The 20,738-nt window shown below is 48.0% G+C and overlaps 1 protein-coding gene across 1 annotated transcript in view; it reads left to right on the plus strand.

The window, feature by feature from the left end:
• Nucleotides 1-20,738, plus strand: part of OBSCN (obscurin, cytoskeletal calmodulin and titin-interacting RhoGEF) — a 332,859-nt gene that overhangs the window by 235,129 nt on the left and 76,992 nt on the right. The window contains exons 96-97 of the mRNA XM_083186473.1: nucleotides 13,708-13,939; nucleotides 19,797-19,908. Of these exons, the coding sequence (XP_083042599.1) occupies nucleotides 13,708-13,939; nucleotides 19,797-19,908 (344 nt within the window). The remainder of the gene's footprint in view (nucleotides 1-13,707; nucleotides 13,940-19,796; nucleotides 19,909-20,738) is intronic.

The following is a 20,738-nucleotide window of genomic DNA, read 5'->3' on the forward strand; positions in this document are numbered from 1 at the left end:
AGGTGAACTCAAGGTGGCCTCAATTGCATCAGGATTATGCTCATTTGCTGCAGAAGGTTGTCCAGCCTATTCCCTTATTTTTTACACATGTTATTAAAATTTGTTAAAAAAAAAAAAAAAAAAATGAAAATCTCGTAGCAGAATGCAGCTATATTTGCTGTTGGGATAGGTGGTTTAACGACAAGGAAAAAAACTATTCCTTTTTAGTGATGATTAAAAGAAAAAACACATTTGCTTTTTAGATCTGGTTATTGCAATTTCATAAGCAGCGGTATATGCCGGAAAAAAACCGCTGGGAATGTTATTGTCTGTACATTGTGAGTCCTCCAGGGAGAATTTGTGTGGACACTGCACAGATAACTACTGATCTTTATGTAGGAATATGACCAGAAAAAAGTGCCCAAATACATTCTGCACCACAGCCCCTCCATGTTTCCTGCACCGCAGTGCCCCGACACTTTCAGCACTGCAGTGCCCCAGTACGTTCAACACCAAGTCCCTCAATGCTTTCGGCACTGCAGTGCCCCAATACTTTTTGCACCGCAGTGCCCCCAAATCTTCAAGTGCCCCAATACCTTCAGCACCACAGTTCCTCAGTATTTTAAAACCATAGCTCCCCAACACTTTCTGCACCTCAGTGCCCCAATGCTTTCAGCACCAGAGTTCCCCAATACCTTCAGCACCACATTGTTCCAACACTTTCAATACCAAAGTACCGCAATGCTCCAATACCTTCAGCACTCCAGTACCCCAATACCTTCAGCACCACAGTTCCTCAATATTTTTAATACCATAGTTCCCCAACAATTTCAGCACTGCAGTTCCCCAATACTTTCTTCAGCACCACATTGACCCAACACTTTCAGCACCACAGTATCACAGTGCCCCCAATACATTCAGCACTACAGTGCCCTCGTACTTTCTGCACAGCAGTGTCTCTATACCTTCAGCACTGCAGTACCCCAATATCTTCAGCACCATAACACCACAGTGACCCAACACTTTAAGCACCACAGTACCACAGTGCCCCAATACTTTCAGTACCACAGTGCCCCAATACTTTCAGCACCACAGTGCCCCAATACTTTTAGCACCACAGTGCCCCAATACTTTCAGCACTGCAGTGCCCCAATACTTTCAGTACCACAGTGCCCCAATACTTTCAGCACCACAGTGCCCCAATACTTTCAGCACCACAGTGCCCCAATACTTTCAGCACCACAGTACCGCAGTTCCCCAATACTTTCAGCACCACAGTGCCCCAATACTTTCAGCACCACAGTGCCCCAATACTTTCAGCACCACAGTGCCCCAATACTTTTAGCACCACAGTGCCCCAATACTTTCAGCACTGCATTGCCCCAATACTTTCAGCACCACAGTGCCGCAATACTTTTAGCTCCACAGTGCCCCAATACTTTCAGCACTGCAGTGCCCCAATACTTTCAGCACTGCAGTGCCCCAATACTTTCAGTACCACAGTGCCCCAATACTTTCAGCACCACAGTGCCCCAATACTTTTAGCACCACAGTGCCCCAATACTTTCAGCACTGCATTGCCCCAATACTTTCAGCACCACAGTGCCCCAATACTTTCAGCACTGCATTGCCCCAATACTTTTAGCACCACAGTGCCCCAATACTTTCAGCACTGCAGTGCCCCAATACTTTCAGTACCACAGTGCCCCAATACTTTCAGCACCACAGTGCCCCAATACTTTCAGCACCACAGTGCCCCAATACTTTCAGCACCGCATTGCCCCAATACTTTCAGCACCACAGTGCCGCAATACTTTTAGCACCACAGTGCCCCAATACTTTCAGCACTCTAGTCCCCCCACACTTTCAGCACTACAGTACCACTGTGTCCCAATACTTTCAGCATTGCAGTGCCCCAACACTTTCAGCACCACAGTACCACTGTGTCCCAACACTTTCAGCCTCTGTGGCAATGGGGTTAGAAAAAAATCACAGCAACATTTTATAATTTCCCTGTTTCATACCATGGAGCTGAAATGTTTACATAGAGCAATTACAGTGACATATAATGCTAAGTATGAGACGTTTATCCCTATATGTGTAAGTAGTAAGCGAGTGATATAGACTAAGCCACAAAAGCTCTGTGGTGTCATCGTTTGCTGGCTCAGGATTATAATTGTGATTAGTCTCAATGTGAGAATGTACAGGTGGTGATGTACAGCAGGCGGGTGACGTACAGTAGGTGGGTGATGTACCGTGACGTACAATAGGCGGGTGACGTACAGTAGGCGGGTGACGTACAGTAGGTGGGTATATTGCATTGTATATACCTGAAAGGGTTTTTACATACAGTAACCACTCCGATCTTTGGTTAAGTTACTATTTGTGCACCAGTACAACAATTGGAGGAAGAATGCCAAATCTCGGTGAAATATTTTTTCACCTCCTATTTATCACACATCAGAAAATCTTCTCTGTCACAGGATGACTTGTAGCTTGTCCAGCTCATTTATAGACACGAGTCAGTGACGTGAGAGGGGAGGAATAACAATTCCCCAAGATTTGGTGTCCCTCCTCCAGCTGGTGCACTGGGGCTCATACAGTAACTTACATAAAGAACGGAGTCGTATACAGTGCTGTATACTGTAGCTGTATACTGTACTGTAGCTGTATACTGTAGCTGTATACTGTAGCTGTAGCTGTATACTGTAGCTGTATACTGTACTGTAGCTGTATACTGTAGCTGTATACTGTACTGTAGCTGTATACGGTACTGTAGCTGTATACTGTAGCTGTATACTGTACTGTAGCTGTATACTGTAGCTGTATACTGTACTGTACTGTAGCTGTATATGGTACGGTAGCTGTATACTGTAGCTGTATACTGTACTGTAGCTGTATACTGTACTGTAGCTGTATACAGTACTGTAGCTGTATACTGTACTGTAGCTGTATACGGTACTGTAGCTGTATACTGTACTGTAGCTGTATACGGTACTGTAGCTGTATACTGTAGCTGGTCGCCCGTATAACATGGATGTTCAGACATGAAAGGGAATCTCCTGCGTTTCGCCAGCGGCCATGTTTAGGCCAAGCCTAGGCTGCATGTCAGCTTTCTCTGTTCATCCAGGTTCTTATTAATGATCTTAACACAATTAGTTAATTCATCTCAGCTTCTGCCGTTTTCTAACCCTGCTCTTCATACTGTTTCCTTTGTAGTCACTGAGCAAGAGACTAAAGTGCCCAAGAAAACCGTTATCATGTAAGTGCCGCTCTGTCTGTCTGTCCGTCCGTCCGTCTGTCTGTCTGCCGCATGACGTCCTAACCTGCTCATGTCTAACCGGTGGCCATCCGTCATGGCGTGAGACCGATAAACCACCGCTCTACTTGGCTGCTGACAATGAACATGTGTGTGCATGACCGTCTACGTGCCGGATTTATCCTTCACACGTCTGCTACTTATACGGTAGAGTTCAGATAATGCTTTCCCTGTCTGATCCTAGATCTTAACCCTCTGACCAAAAATACCAACAACAACCTCAAGTATCCTCAGACCCCAATTTTCCCAACAGAGGAAGTAGGTGGCAAATAACTGATCAATTAACTCACCTCTGTGATCACAGACATCCACCAAACATGAGCTATTGGGGAACTTGAGGTTTGAGGACACTTGAGGCCGTTGTTGGTACTTGAGGTCTGGAGTTTAGAACCCCTGGACTACAGTGCTGTCTGTATATGTCATTTATGTACAATAGAAACAATTTAATGCTTTTGTGTCGTAGTGAAAATTATTTGTGGCCATGTGGGGCAGGGGTGCCGACGGCGCCCCGACAGTCGAGATTCCGACAGTCATAACTCAGACGTCGGAATCCCGACTGCTCCCTCGTGGGGGTCCACGACCCCCATAGAGGGAGAATAAAATAGGTGGCGAGCGCAGCGAGCCCGCAAGGGGCTTCATTGCGCTCCCCATGCTGTGCAGCCGGGATTCCGATGTCTGACTAATGACTGTCGGAATCCCGTCTGTTGAGAAAATATACCACACCCGGGGGCAGATGTACTAAGCTTTGTAGAGAGAGTTAAAGTACCAATCAATCAGATCCTGTCACTTTTCAAACACAGCCTGAAACATGGCAGTTGACAGCTGATCGTCTTGTAGTTTATTTCTCTTGCGCGGGGTCCCTTTGCATATGGACCATGCGAAGGGTAGACGGGTATCTGGGTAGCTGAAAGACGGGGGAGGGGGGCGTTCCGGGGTGGTGGAGCTGCAGCACAGTTCAAAATTCATATAGGGGAGAAACACCAACTGCCATTGAATCAGTTTGGAATGGCAGTTAGTGGCAGTGGGTGCGGCTCCCCTACTTGAATTTTGAATTGTGCTGCAGCTCCCCCCTCTGGGGCCTCCACTGCACATCACTGAAGCCCAAAGTGCATTCTGGGAACATGTGACACCACCGAAGAATGTGGCTTGGGTTTGCTTTGTTAAACAACACATCAAAAGTTCCTTGTAAATTGTTCAGCCCCCAAGTCTGCAAGTTGGTGTGGCTCACGATGTCAACAGTAATTAGGTCGACCCAAAAAAGGTAAAAATGTCAACACGTGAAAACAGTTTGACATAGATTTTCAAAATGTGTTTCTTGTTGTCAATGTTGCCACCTACTATTGACACCAATTAGTGTACCGCGTCCCTTTGTATTGCTAGCTTCGCTCGTCTTGCTTTGGTCCAGAAGCCTCGCTGTGCTCTAAACACTTTACCGACCCTGTTGACTGCACATGTGCACATCCAAAGGTCATGCAGTACAGATGTGGAGGAGGGATCAGTTCCGATCCCACTTCATAAACCCTGGTTTTCCCAGCCAAACTCAGTAAACTGTTAGTTTGATGAATCCTAGGCAGCCCAAATAGGTCAGATACATAAAACATACAGAAACTAACGTTTCCACATATGCAAAGACCATTAATCACAGAGCCACTTTTGCCACATACTGTTCTATGTCTTTTATTAACATACTTATAATGTATGCGTGTGTGATTTGGCATGACATAGTGAATGGGGACCACAAAAGAAAAACTAACTCAGCATGAGGTTGCTGTCGTTGTTGGCGACATGATCATGCCTATATTAACTCACACGTTTACATCACTAGAGAGGAGACTATAACAACAGTGGTGAAAAGTCCAAGGATGAGAAGAAGAGTGTCTCCAGGTATGTCACCTTCACGTCCAGCCTCGGGCCACTCTCCAGCAAGAACCCCCAGGTCTGAAGCCTCCACGCCAGAACCTCACTTTGTAACAAGGGGCAAGCAGTCAGTGTTTAGGTCTGAGCAAGAAACGCGCAAGACTGTGCTTCCCACGTTCTTTGTCACAGAACCAGAAGAAGAACGAGGGGCCTCTGCCAGACCAGAAGATCAGAAATCTAGGTGGATTGAAGTTGAAGAAATTATTGAATTCAAAGTGAAAAAATCACCAAAGCCACCTAGAAAAAGAGGGACTTCTCCAGCAAAGCCAGAAAAAGATGAACGAGGTTCTCGAAAGTTTACCCACCATGGCCCAAGATCAAGGGGTTACCCTGGTGAAGACCCCAACACAAATAACTCCAACAACAAATTAGTAGAGGAATCTAAGACTTCACTTCCATCTTGTAGCTTATCAGAGGTTGACATCTCATCAATGGAATATGGACTTGTAGAACAAGAGTCGGAGGTTGAGGAAGACCTCGGGTTTCAGTATGAACCAGAACAAATAGAAAGTGACTCTTTAGAAGAAAGCACAAAATATCCCGCAGGGCTGGACACCCCAGTAGTTTCTCAGGAGTTATTCAATATATCTCATGATGATATTTCATCTACACAAGTGAACTTGGAAGCCGGAGATAAGCTAGAAAAACTGGTAGATGAAGAAGAAGCGCAAGATGCAGACCAGTCATTGTCTTTGGAAGTAGAAGATGTCATTGTTGAAGAGCCAGAAGATGAAGATACTGAAGAAATCAGAAACAGAGATCAAAAAATTCTTACACGTGATGGAAAAGTTCTAACTCTAGAAGATCTCGAGGATTATGTTCCTGGTCAAGGAGAGACTTATGGATGTGACGAAAATGTGGCAAACATCGCTGAGAACAAACCGTGCGAGATATCTGTACTGCAAGCTGAAATAAATGAGCCAATCGTCGGCAAGCCCGTGTTGTTGAACGTAGGAAGGCCTGCCGTCCCGAAACAGAGGCAAGGCTTCTTCAGCAACTTAAAGGAGGGAATCGGAAGTATGTTTATGACTGGCTCAAGAATGGGTAGAATGAATATGATGGGATCCTCAAATGTTTCTTTCCACATGAATGAAGCCGGCATGGCCGGAGCGAGCGCCTCGTCCACCGGACAGCCATCCTTTAACATTACGCCATCTTTCTGTACCGAAGTCCAACGTTCTGTAGACAACGGGCAGCAAAGCTTTAAAACAGAAGTTTCTACAAGAACCTTAAGCTACGGCACCCTTGGAGAGACTGTTACCTTACACATAACCAAAAAAGACCCTTCCCAGAGCTAAGTCTAGAAACTATCATGAGAATATGAGGAGGAAGCTGGTAGTGGATGGAGATGTTGAAAATGTTGATACCTAAAAGATGCTCAGATGTTACACAGGACTATAGAAGTTTTCATTTTCCAGTCTTAACGGGAACACTTACACTTAGATGAAAAAGAGAAATCAGTTATAACTCAAGTGTCATTCCATACAGAACATATGATTATCTAGAAGATAAGAAGTTGGGATTTGATTCTCCTCCTCGTATAGATGTCAATGATGGATGTACGGAAGGGAATTTATTACTTTACTTTAGCAAATGTACATGTTTTATTCAAGTACTCTGCTGGAAAAATGGAAACGATGTTTACAACGACACACGGAACTTTGACAAAAAATAAGACCTGCCAAAATTGTCGATAGGACAAAAATTATTTTGGACATTTGCCACGAAGCAACTTGGTGTATGAACTAAAACACAGTAACTGATATACATCAAATAATGATACATAAACTGAAAACTGCGACAAGAAACCATTTGATGCCTTTTAGTAAACGTCCTTGTCGGAAAGGACATCAAGTTCTGGAGTAAATGAGAGCAAATATCGGTGGAGAGCACAGTGTGTGTTGTCTAGTAATATGTGTACCCAGGTTGTACCGCTTGCTCTCTGTGTGTGTTCAAACTCCATTACCGAAACCTGATGTTGCCTTTGGAATTGCTCGATAAATGGAATAAGTAAAAAAAAAAAGTACATTGTAGAATACAAATTCTGAATACAGGAAAATTGTAGCGTTGTGCAGATAAAGCTAAGCGGTTCTGTTAGGGTTGTTATGGTAGGTTGTAATTGTATCATTGCTGCATTTTCTTTATTTTCTCTCAAAGCATGAATTATAATTTGTGATCTTAGTTGTTATTTATTAACCCCCTCAAGCCCTGCCGTGGAAGTTGTTCAGTTAAACAATTACCTCTTATGATGCTGAAATAAATAAAGATAACGGTGGTGAAATGAAGACGCGTTCAATGTGTAGATTTGTGGTGTTTTATTTGCCAGTTGGTGCAGCGCAAAATGCTGATCGGTAAAAATAAAATGACAGTGTAGCTCATATTACTGACCATGGGCACTTACTTAATTTAATGAAGAGGTATAAATACAGTAGATTGACGGCCTGATTAATAGTTGTACGCTATTGCATTCGCAGGTGCGATTCTGTGGGGAAATACGCAAATGAGTAAGCCGGTAGGATTTGTATTTAAGACGTCCACCGCCCACACCCAAAACTCAGCAACTAATCGACCGTAGATCTTCGGTCATCACCGGGGTGGGGTGTAGCCAAATCTTTGTGGGCCACACAGCAACATTTTGAAGGGCCACAGCCTGAGTGATTTTAGTAGTGCCCTAGTTTATTGTATGCCCCATAGTAATGGCCTAGTTCATCTTATGCCCCATAGTTGTGCCCTAGATCATTTTATGCCCCATAGTAGTGCCCTAGATCATTTTATGCCCCATAGTAGTGCCCTAGATCATTTTATGCCCCATAGTAGTGCCCTAGTTCTTTTTATGCCCCATAGTAGTGCCCTAGTTCATTATATGCCCCATAGTAGTGCCCTAGTTCATTATATGTCCCATAGTAGTGCCCTAGATCATTTTATGCCCCATAGTAGTGCCCTAGATCATTTTATGCCCCATAGTAGTGCCCTAGTTCATTATATGTCCCAAAGTAGTGCCCTAGTTAATGTTATGCCCCACAGTAGTGCCCTAGTTCATTAGAAACTCAATAGTAGTACCCTAGTTCACCTTATGCCCCATAGTAGTACCCTAGATCATTTTATGCCCCATAGTAGTGCCCTAGATCATTTTATGCCCCATAGTAGTGCCCTAGATCATTTTATTCCCCATAGTAGTGCCCTAGTTCTTTTTATGCCCCATAGTAGTGCCCTAGTTCATTATATGCCCCATAGTAGTGCCCTAGTTCATTATATGTCCCATAGTAGTGCCCTAGATCATTTTATGCCCCAAAGTAGTGCCCTAGATCATTTTATGCCCCATAGTAGTGCCCTAGTTCATTATATGTCCCATAGTAGTGCCCTAGTTAATGTTATGCCCCATAGTAATGCCCTAGTTAATGTTATGCCCCATAGTAGTGCCCTAGTTAATGTTATGCCCCATAGTAGTGCCCTAGTTAAAGTTATGCCCTATAGTAGTGCCCTAGTTCATTTTATCCCCATAGTAGTGCCCTAGTTAATTTTATGCCCCATAGTAGTGCCCTAGTTCATTAAAATCCCCAAAGTCCCCCATCTTATCCCCCATAGTAGTACCCTAGTTCATCATATGCCCCATAGTAGTGCCCTATTTCATTATATGTCCCATAATAGTGCCCTAGTTCATCTTATGCCACATAGTATTTCCCTAGTTATTGTTATGCCCCATAATAGTGCCCTAGTTCATCTTTTGCCCCATAGTAGTGCCCTAGTTTATCTTATACTACATAATAGTGCCCTAGTTCATTTTATGCCACATAGCAGTGTCCTAGTTCATCTTATGCCCCATAGCTGGGGCTATATAAGTAATGTAGTTACCAGCTGGTCAAAATGAAGGAACAACGTAACAGTAATGTTAGCTCCAATTGGAGCAATTCTTGAATTGCTCTGTCAGGTGCCATCTAGTGGTCGCTGGATCACAACACACTTATTTATCTCCCACAGAGGTGAGGAGCAGTGTTAGCTGGTGCAAAAATGAAGTCCTTTCAGTCCCCTGATTTGCATAATGCCACAAAATGAAGAAATGTTTTTGCACCAGTTTTTCAGACATTGCGCCCCAGTGTCCCTGACTCCGCCCAGCTATTCCCATTGGGTGGTGAAGACTTTTCTCTGCTTGCTTTTGGAGAAATCTCAATTTCCATATGTAATTAGTTGCTGCCAAAGATGATTTCACACTACTTCCATTTTCTGTAATGTGGGAATGGCAACTGCTGCACCCCAGAGGTCACCAAAGAGGAGATCACAGAATTTATTCAGCAAAATCCAAATGATCACTCCGAAGGGCAAGAACTGATAATAATGGACCTTATTCTGGTTCACTCACAAAGGCGAATTCCTTCTCAAATGGTCAAAACCATGTGTACTCAGGGCCGGATCAAGCCCTGTCAGAGCCCCAGACACCCCCCCCCCCCCTCCACCAAAACCACCCGCCCCCCTCTGCTCACCCTCTCCCCTCCGCTCACCTGCTCCAACCCAGTCCATGGATGGGGGGGGTGATCACCTGGCTCCACAGGAAGGAGGGGTTGATTCGCCCGCCGTAGTGCGACCATGTCACCATGAGTGTAGGGGATGGGGGTGGTTAGGGGGCAGTCGCCTCTCACCAGGTCTCCACTGGGGGTTGCGGGCGCTTCCTTGCTACAAAGTGCTGCCCTCCAGTGGCCGGCGCCCAAGGCAAATGCCTAAATGCCTAAAGCTGCCTAGTGGTGGCGCCGGCCCTGTGTGCACTGCAGGGGGGCAGATGTAACATGTGCACAGAGAGTTACATTTGGGTGAGTTATTTTGTTTCTGTGCAGGGTAAATACTGGCTGCTTTATTTTTACACTGCAATATAGATCTCACTTTGAAGTAAACCCCACCTAAATCTAACTCTCGCTGCACATGTTACATCTGCCCCACCTGCAGTGCAGCATGGTTTTGTCCATTTGAGAAGGAATTTGCCATTGCGAATAAACCAGACTAAGGGCCGTTGTCTGTGATCCAATTCCTCCCCATACAGTCTGTAGTCCGTACACTGCATTGATTGTATTAGGCTGGCGGCAGTATTTTGTGTATCCCGTTTGGTACGCCAGATACTATCGTCCCTGTAAGGCGCTGCAGACCCCTTGAGGCGCCATTAAAAACAAAAGTTTAATAAAAATACCGATCAAAGAATGAAATATGCAGACAGCGCCCTCTGCTGGGGTATTCTCCAAACAAGTATTTATATAGAAATATTAGTACAATATAGCCTTGTATCAATAAAACAAAGAAAAGCAAACTCATATATATATATATATATATATATATATATATATATACATACTGTATTTGCCTGTACATCTTCGTTCTGTGCTGTCTGAGGCATCAACTACAACTATTCCAGACTTAAGGCATCCAGCTGTGTAGTAGAAAACACAGATACTCTGTATACAGTAGTGTAGTACTACTATACACTGTATATACACTTTGGGGTAAATGGACTAAGATGGGAGTTCGATTGAAGATGGGATTCCCATAGCAACCAATCAAATTCTACTACCATTTATTTTGCACGTTCTAGAAGATAATAGATTCTGACGATCCTCTCCAAGCCCTCAAGCTTGGTGGTTTAGCCTTAATAGTAGTGCAATATCTTTTAAAAATCATTAGTAATACAAAGAGTACATGTATAAATAAAACAGATGCTCAGTATAGTGCCAGGAGTAATGGAGCCACCAGGTAGGATCAAGCAGTGTCCAGGACGCGTTTCATCTGTTGTAGCCTTCATGCAGATCGCACCATTACCAGCCGGGTATAACCACAGCAGCTGTAGGAATTGTGTACAATTGTGCGTCACCTGTACCCGTTCCAGAGCACATGCAGTGACCAGTCACTGCTAACATTTTAAGATGTTTTATATTAAGGGATAGTGAAACACTTGGGGCAAGATGTAATAGGGTGAGATTTTCGGAAAACTTTTTTTTTAGCCAAAAACGTCAAATTTTTGAAAACCGCACCGTATTTTATGTCCCCCCCCTGGAATTGAGCGCAGTCATACATGGTGCGAGGCAGTTTATGGTCAATAGAATCGGCCCCTTTATGTAAAACATGCACCATCTAGTGGTGCCAAAATATATTTCTAGGTGTAGGATCTTGGGGGTGAATGGATCTCTCCAACACATCCCATAAATGCTTAAGTGGGTTCATACTGGGTGTCGGCCAACACCAATCGTTGGAAATCTCCAGAATGATTCACAGACGAATCCTATACAATTTAGGAATGGTGACATAGGAGGCCAATGCTGCCCTGCCACTGCAGCGTCCGTTACCCCCCTGCCCATGTGCATGGCTATGAATGGGATCGCAGCTTTGCACATGAGGGGAAACCAATCAAATCCACTGACCAGGGAATGGTTTTTCCCTGGCATCAAAGCACCTAATAAGTCTTGACTTACTCAGCGCTTTGTTGGCCATGGGGAGAAGGAAACTGCTGATGACATCAACGGCCCTCCCTCCCAATCTCCAGGGAGTGCCTACATTTCCAGGACACGCCTGGAAAATGCTGCATTCCTGCCCCGGAAGGTGTCAATCACCCTGCACATGCGCGGCCATTGGATAATCGGCAGGTCTGCATTTCACAGCCCAACCTGAATCCTGAAGGAATATTCCAACTTCCTGGGGGTCCATGAGGTCCATGAAGGGCTGTGAATGTTCACCAATGACTGCATTGTATCGGTTACCAGTCAATGACGTGTTCAGACGGACCCAACCCATTCCACATGAGCATACAATGCACCATTTCAGAACCTGCGCCAGTCAGGGCCTTGTTGACAAATGTGGGTCCGCAGCCACAGGGGTCTGCACCACAGCCGAACCCTCACATCAGCCTGAAACAACTGAAACCGGGACTCATCAGACAATGCCACATGTTGCCAGGCCTCCTGGGTCCAAATAGCAAGGCCACAAGCCCATGTGAGACGCTGCCCCCTTCTGAGAATTCATTCACCTTGCCATGAGCCGCCTACAGTAGCCGTAGTGATCAAACGAACTCGCGAGATGTCCGATTACAGCTGATGCAGGTCTGACTTTTGGCACGTCAGTGTTGAAAATATCATATAAATTGATAGGAATCAAACAAAAAAACAGATAATAAATGATAATATCAGAGATCTCCATAACATCGGTCCTACGCACAAAATGGCTGCCTCAACATTGCCTCAATACTATCATTGGTTCCTCATGAAGTGATTGGCTGTCTTCTCTATAACTTTGGTTCTGCCCACAAAATGGCTGCCTCCGTTGTGCTTTGGCTGGCATACACTTTTTATTGTTCTTTTCCTTCAATGGCTTCCGAAATAAATCTTAGCCCCATAAATACACAATATTATATTCTTATTCCAGAGGGAAAACTGCATGTAACTCCAGGCAATATGCACTCAGTTACCACTTTATTATGTACGGTTTTAACATACTGGGGGAAAATGACCAAGATGTGTATTCTACTTCACATGGGATGTTGCTATAGCAACCAATCAGATCCTGTCTACTATCTTCTAGAGCTAAATAAATAAGAAGTAGATTCTGATTGGTTTCCCATAGCAACATCTCATTTGAGACAGAACTCACATCTTATTAAAGTTCCCCTACAGTGTCATGAATGGTAAATGTGTGGGTACTTGTTTCCTAGCACGGCGCCACCGATTTTGATTGTAAGCATCGGGTCGGAAAAAATCGTGTTGATCGCATCGCATGCCAACCAAATCACATGCAATGCGATCGACGCGACCGACCCGATTTTTACATTGGAATCAATGTAAAATGGTCCCTGAGACCAGATTTTGCATTGATTTTAATGTAAAATGCCCCAAAACACCCCATTTTAATAGAAAACCCCCCTGATGTTTCAAATGCCCCCCATTGCTAACGCCACCCCGCTATTGACGCCAACCCAAGGCGTAGCGAGCGGCGGCGGTACGCGTCCTCCGACCTTTTCATACCCCCACTATCCACGTCGGCGTGGAGTTGAGAATATAAAGTGTGGCGAGCGCAGCAAGCCACCGAGCCCGAAGCGTGGCAAGCAGACTCGGATACCTTCACAGGTATCGCGTCCCCTCGCGGGCTTCACAGGTATCCGCGTCCCCTCGCGGGGCTCGCTGCGCTCGCTACACTTTCTATTCTCAACTCCACGCCGACGTTGAAATAGTGGGGGTATGAAAAGGTCGTAGGACGCATACCGCAGCCCCTCGCGGGCTCGCTGCGCTCACCACGCTTTGGGTTGCATCGGGGGCCGCGATGGACGCGATCAGCGCGATTTTGACTTTTACCGGCAATTGAGCCAGTTAAAGACAGAAAATCGGGTCCATCGCGTCCATCGCATGCCTTAAGTACCTTAACTTAAGGCATGCGATGTACCACGACGGGCGCCGTGCTAGGAAACAAGTACCAATGTGTGTACTGTATTACAAGGTTTTTCATTGGCTGTAGGCGTAGAGTCATTGGAGCCGGTGATGGATGCTTCTATCCGGGCCTCCCTAAAACGTGCAGACCAGGAGATCCGAGATGTCCTCAAAAAACTAGACTTATGCGGAACCAGCCTCGCCGAACCTCAAGAACCACCTCCAGAAGATGCCCCTCTTGGGAAAAGTCCTGATCTCCAGTATTCAGCGGAAGAACCCAAAACTTTGGATATGTTTAGAGACGCTAACACTCAGACACCAGAGGGCGCATTTTATGGTAGGTCTGGTGTAAAAACCCAGTTTCTAGTAACATGACCTTTGTCTGTGTTCCCCTGATGTAGGACATGTACCCGATTATTACTTATATCAGCAGGAGGAGCAGAGGTGGCTCACATAACACATTATGGGGTGTATTAATGACTTTTGCAAGCTGTGGCAGCGAGAGCATTGCTGACTTCTCACTGTCACAGCTCGCACGGTCAGTATTAAACTGACCCCCCCCCCCCCCCCCTGCAAACGCCATTTTGACCTCGCTAGGTTTTTGTAGTGATAGGGAAACGGTGTGTGGGCGCTAAACAGCGAGGTTTGCGGCTAAATGCAGTGGACTCCCTGTATTAGCAGCGAGCCTCGCTGTTTAGGGGAATCCTAACAATTTCCTCTGACAGCGAGGATTCCCCCGGAACGTAGAATAGGGTGAGCGGCTGGCGCAGGGGTTGAATGGATCACTTGTTTTCTCGCGATCCCCACCGTTTAACCCCCTCGCCAGCCGCATTTAATAAGGCCCAATGTCTCTGCTCAATGTTTAATGCACAAAACATTTACTGACATTTTTGTATTCCAAATAATACCCCCCTTATATTTTTCCACGGGTGTTCATAAAGGTAGAAGGTGCAATCAGTGCGTTGTGCACAGCAAGAGTGCAAGCCTCTAGTCCACACTGATTAATGTCAAAGATGTCTCAAGGCAATGTACAGTACGACATCTCAGTCAGCCAAGAATGTGAGCTGTGCTCAAGGGAGAACGGACCAAGAATAAGAGAAGACGGGGAAGAAAATGGAGAAAGGCAGGAGGAAGAGATTGGGAAGGGAACAGAGGAGAGGAATGTTAGTAAGCGGAGGGGATGCAGGGGGAAAGGGACTGGAAATAATTGCTGGTACACTGTATGGACGAAGTATTCAGACTCCTAACCATTACACCAAAAGAGACGTAAATGTTTTATTCAAACACATATACTGTACAATTGCGTTGGTTCGCCTTTTACAGATCCCACTCTCCTTGGAAGCTTCCACAAGATTCTAAGACCCCCGTATCATTATCCCTCCTCCACCAGCCCCCGTATCATTATCCCTCCTCCACCAGCCCCTGTACCATTATCCCTCCTCCACCAGCCCCGTACCAGTATCCCTCCTCCACCAGCCCCGTACCATTATCCTTCCTCCACCAGTCCCGTACCATTATCCCTCCTCCACCAGCCCTGTACCATTATCCCTCCTCCACCAGCCCCGTACCATTATCCCTCCTCCACCAGCCCTGTACCATTATCCCTCCTCCACCAGCCCCTGTATAAATATCCTTCCTCCACCACCACCAGCCCCCGTTCCATTATCCCTCCTCAACCACCACTGTACCATTATCCCTCCTCCACCACCCCTGTACCATTAACCCTCCTCCAACAGCCCCGTACCATTATCCCTCCTCCATCAGCCCCCTTACCATAATCCCTCCTCCACCAGCCTCGTACCATTATCCCTACTCCACCAGCCCCGTACCATTATCCCTCCTCCACCAGCCCCTTTACCATAAGCCCTCCTCCACCAGCCCATTACCATTATCCCTCCCCCATCAGCCCTTGTACCAATTATCCCTCCTCCACCAGCCCCCGTACCATTATCCCTTCTCCACCAGCCCCCGTACCATTATCCCTCCTCCACCAGCCCCTATACCATTATCCCTCCTCCACCAGCCCCGTACCATTATCCCTCCTCCACCAGCCCCGTACCATTATCCCTCCTCCACCAGCCCCCTTACCATTATCCCTCCACCACCACCACCAGCCTCTGTACCATTATCCCTCCTCCACCAGCCCTGTACCATTATCCCTCCTCCACCAGCCCTGTACCATTATCCCTCCTCCACCAGCCCCCATACCATTATCCCTCCACCAGCCCTGTACCATTATCCCTCCTCCACCAGCCCCCGTATTATTATCCCTCCTCCACCAGCCCCTATACCATTATCCCTCCTCCACCAGCCCCGTACCATTATCCCTCCTCCACCAGCCCCGTACCAGTATCCCTCCTCCACCAGCCCCGTACCATTATCCTTCCTCCACCAGTCCCGTACCATTATCCCTCCTCCACCAGCCCTGTACCATTATCCCTCCTCCACCAGCCCCGTACCATTATCCCTCCTCCACCAGCCCTGTACCATTATCCCTCCTCCACCAGCCCCTGTATAAATATCCTTCCTCCACCACCACCAGCCCCCGTTCCATTATCCCTCCTCAACCACCACTGTACCATTATCCCTCCTCCACCACCCCTGTACCATTAACCCTCCTCCAACAGCCCCGTACCATTATCCCTCCTCCATCAGCCCCCTTACCATAATCCCTCCTCCACCAGCCTCGTACCATTATCCCTACTCCACCAGCCCCGTACCATTATCCCTCCTCCACCAGCCCCTTTACCATAAGCCCTCCTCCACCAGCCCATTACCATTATCCCTCCCCCATCAGCCCTTGTACCAATTATCCCTCCTCCACCAGCCCCCGTACCATTATCCCTTCTCCACCAGCCCCCGTACCATTATCCCTCCTCCACCAGCCCCCGTACCATTATCCCTCCTCCTCAAGACCCGTACCATTATACCTCCTCCACCAGCCCCGTACCATTATCCCTCCTCCACCAGCCCCCTTACCATTATCCCTCCACCACCACCACCAGCCTCTGTACCATTATCCCTCCTCCACCAGCCCTGTACCATTATCCCTCCTCCACCAGCCCTGTACCATTATCCCTCCTCCACCAGCCCCCATACCATTATCCCTCCACCAGCCCTGTACCATTATCCCTCCTCCACCAGCCCCATACCATTATCTCTCCTCCACCAGCCCACATACCATTATCCCACCACCACTACCACCTGCCCCCGTACCATTATCCCTCCACCACCAGCCCCGTACCATTATCCCTCCTCCACCAGCCCTGTGCCATTATCCCTCCTCCACCAGCCCCATACCATTATCCCTCCTCCACCAGCCCCATACTATTATCCCTCCTCCACCAGCCCCCATACCATTATCCCACCACCACTACCACCTGCCCCCGTACCAATATCCCTCCACCACCAGCCCCGTACCATTATCCCTCCTCCACCAGCCCTGTACCATTATCCCTCCTCCACCAGCCCCGTACCATTATCCCTCCTTCACCAGCCCCATACCATTATCCCTCCTCCACCAGCCCCCATACCATTATTCCACCACCACTACCACCTGCCCCCGTACCATTATCCCTCCACCACCACCCCCCTACCATTATACCTCCTCCACCAGCCCTGTACCATTATCCCTCCTCCACCAGCCCTGTACCATTATCCCTCCTCCACCAGCCCCATACCATTATCCCTCCTCCACCAGCCCCCATACCATTATCCCACAACCACTACCACCTGCCCCCGTACCATTATCCCTCCACCACCAGCCCCATACCATTATCCCTCCTCCACCAGCCCTTTACCATTATCCCTCCTCCACCAGCCCTGTACCATTATCCCTCCTCCACCAGCCCCTGTACCATTATCCCTCCTCCACCAGCCCTGTACCATTATCCCTCCTACACCAGCCCCTGTACCATTATCCCTCCTACACCAGCCCCTGTACCATTATCCCTCCTCCACCAGCCCCGTACCATTATCCCTCCTCCACCAGCCCCGTACCATTATCCCTCCTCCACCAGCCCCATACCATTATCCCTCCACCACCACCACCTGCCCCCGTACCATTATCCCTCCACCACCAGCCCCGTACCATTATCCCTCCTCCACCAGCCCCCATACCATTATCCCTCCTCCACCAGCCTTGTACCATTATCCCTCCTCCACCAGCCCCCGTACCATTATCCCTCCTCCACCAGCCCCGTACCATTATCCCTCCTCCACCAGCCCCGTACCATTATCCCTCCTCCACCAGCCCCCATACCATTATCCCTCCTCCACCACCACCAGCCCCCATACCATTATCCGTCCTCCACCACCCCTGTACCATTAACCCTCCTCCAGCAGCCCTGTACCATTATCCCTCTTCCACCAGCCCCCGTACCATTATCTCTCCTCCACCACCACCAGCCCCCATACCATTATCCATCCTCCACCACCCCTGTACCATTAACCCTCCTCCAACAGCCCTGTACCATTATCCCTCCTCCACCAGCCCCCGTAAAATTATCCCATCTCCACCAGCCCCCGTACCATTATCCCTCCTCCACCAGCCCCCATACCATTATACCTCCTCCACCAGCCCCCGTACCATTATCCCTCCTCCACCAGCCCCCATACCATTATCCCTCCTCCACCAGCCCCGTACCATTATCCCTCCTCCACCAGCCCCCATACCATTATTCCTCCTCCACCAGCCCCTGTACCATTATCCCTCCTCCACCAGCCCCAGTACCATTATTCCTCCTCCACCAGCCCCCGTACCATTATCCCTCCTCCAACAGCCCCCGTACTATTATCCCTCCTCCACCAGCCCCGTACTATTATCCCTCCTCCACCAGCCCCGTACCATTATCCCTCCTCCACCAGCCCCTGTACCATTATCCCTCCTCCACCAGCCCCTGTACCATTATCCCTCCTCTACCAGCTCCTGTACCATTATCCCTCCACCACCAGCCCCTGTACCATTATCCCTCCTCCACCAGCCCCTGTACCATTATCCCTCCACCACCAACCCCTGTACCATTATCCCTCCTCCACCAGCCCCCGTACCATTATCCCTCCTCCACCAGCCCCGTACCAGTATCCCTCCTCCACCAGCCCCGTACCATTATCCCTCCTCCACCAGCCCCTGTACCATTATCCCTCCACCACCAACCCCTGTACCATTATCCCTCCACCACCAGCCCCCGTACCATTATCCCTCCTCCACCAGAGGTGGCATCCTACCACAGTACTATGCAGAGGTGGTATCCTATTACAGTACCATGCAAAGGTGGCATCCTAGAACAGTACCATGCGAAGTTGGCATACTATCACAGTACCAATCAAAAATGGCATCCTATCACAGCACCCCCAAATGCTGGCTGGCTTTCTGTCAACTAACTTGCGTACAGCCAGCTATTTAGTAGATGGATTTTATAGATGGGCTCACATATGCGTACTACGGCCCACCATGCGATCAGGCCTGAATAACCCCCACGACTCACACATTTAGTCACAAACAACATTTGCTTTATTTGCTATTTTCAAACTGGACTTTGAATTTATTTCAGTCCGATTCAACTTTTACTGAATCCTCCCCTCCGTAGGGGTCACATCAGAGACCAGCTGACAAGATTGTATTCTGACACTGCTACTTATGCAGAATGATACATTGACGTGCGTCATGTGCCAGTGCGATGCATGATTCTGTGGCTGACAGTTGGTGGAGATCCGAGATGCAGGAAAGAACCCGGTCTTGGAATAGAATGCGCGGTGCCTGCTGGCGGTTCCATTATTATACACAGCAGATGCTGGAGAATATTCCCGATTTACTTAATATTTCTAATATGTCTTACACCGCTGTTATTGCTGATAAAATAATATCAGAAGAGTCCAAATTGTTCCAGTATATTAGAATATGCTCCTCACCTCTCTGGGGTGAATTCAAGTGTATTCCACGGCAGGGGCCACTAGGTGGCTCCGGACAAGTGTTGCTCAGTTCGAGCGCTCAGCCACCATCGCTGACATTACTGTAATGTTGTTAGTGCCGGTGACTTGTTCTGTAATAACACCCGTTCCCTCGTCACCACTACAAGCTAATGTGTGTAATCACTTTCTATCCAGCAAGAAATGGAGACAACCTTGTTTTCAGAACAAGTGGGTTGTTGCTGAGTGTTACATATCCCGCTGTATCTGATTCTTTTCATTAACAGAAGAAAGGACAAAAGAAACGGGTGTGAATGAGGCGACAGAAGCCCATCCTGACGTCAGTTCTTCCGAAACACAGACAGAGGCAGCAGTACAAGAGAAAATTATCCCCATAAGGTAAAAGCATACGTGCGCAGTGTTACAGTCAGAGGCAAATCTCAGTAAGGGTTCTATCCACTAGGGTGCGCTGAGGAGTCATGGACTCCTGTTACTACAGTATGTAAAGCAGGGAAGTATAATCTGTTATTGAAGTGTGTATATAATGAATGTCTTATGTGTTCTTACATAATGTAACTTGCATTATGGTTAACTGTATAGGTTTCGGCATGAAAAGCCGGCGGTCGGGATCCCGGCGTTCAAAATCCTGAACGCCGAAATCCTGACAAGGGAGGGACGTGGATCGCCCCCCCCCTTGCGGGCTCGCTGCGCTCGCCACGCAGCCTCCCCGGTGCCTCGCTACGCTCGGCACACTCATTTATTCTCCCTCCGAGGGTGTCGTGGACACCCACGGGGGGAGAAAGTGTCGGGATTTCGGCATTCGGGATCCCGACCGCCGGGATTTAAACTGCATCCCTCTGTATAGATTTGTCACCTCCACCTGCAGGGGAGGTGATGCAGGTAGCTGGAGGGGAGGTGACGCAGGTAGCTGGAGGGGAGGTGACACAGGTAGCTGGAGGGGAGGTGTGACAAATAGCTGGAGGGGAGGTGACGCAGGTAGCTGGAGGGGAGGTGACGCAGGTAGCTGGAGGGGAGGTGACACAGGTAGCTGGAGGGGATGTGACACAGGTAGCTGGATGGGAGATGATGCAGGTAGCTGGAGGGGAGGTGATGCAGGTAGCTGGAGGGGATATGATGTAGGTAGCTGGAGGGGAGGTGACACAGGTAGCTGGAGGGGAGGTGACACAGGTAGCTGGAGGGGAGGTGACGCAGGTAGCTGAAGGGGAAGT

This window comes from Crinia signifera, chromosome 5 (assembly GCF_055691185.1).
Source record: "Crinia signifera chromosome 5, ASM5569118v1, whole genome shotgun sequence".
Taxonomy (NCBI): Eukaryota; Metazoa; Chordata; class Amphibia; order Anura; family Myobatrachidae; genus Crinia; species Crinia signifera.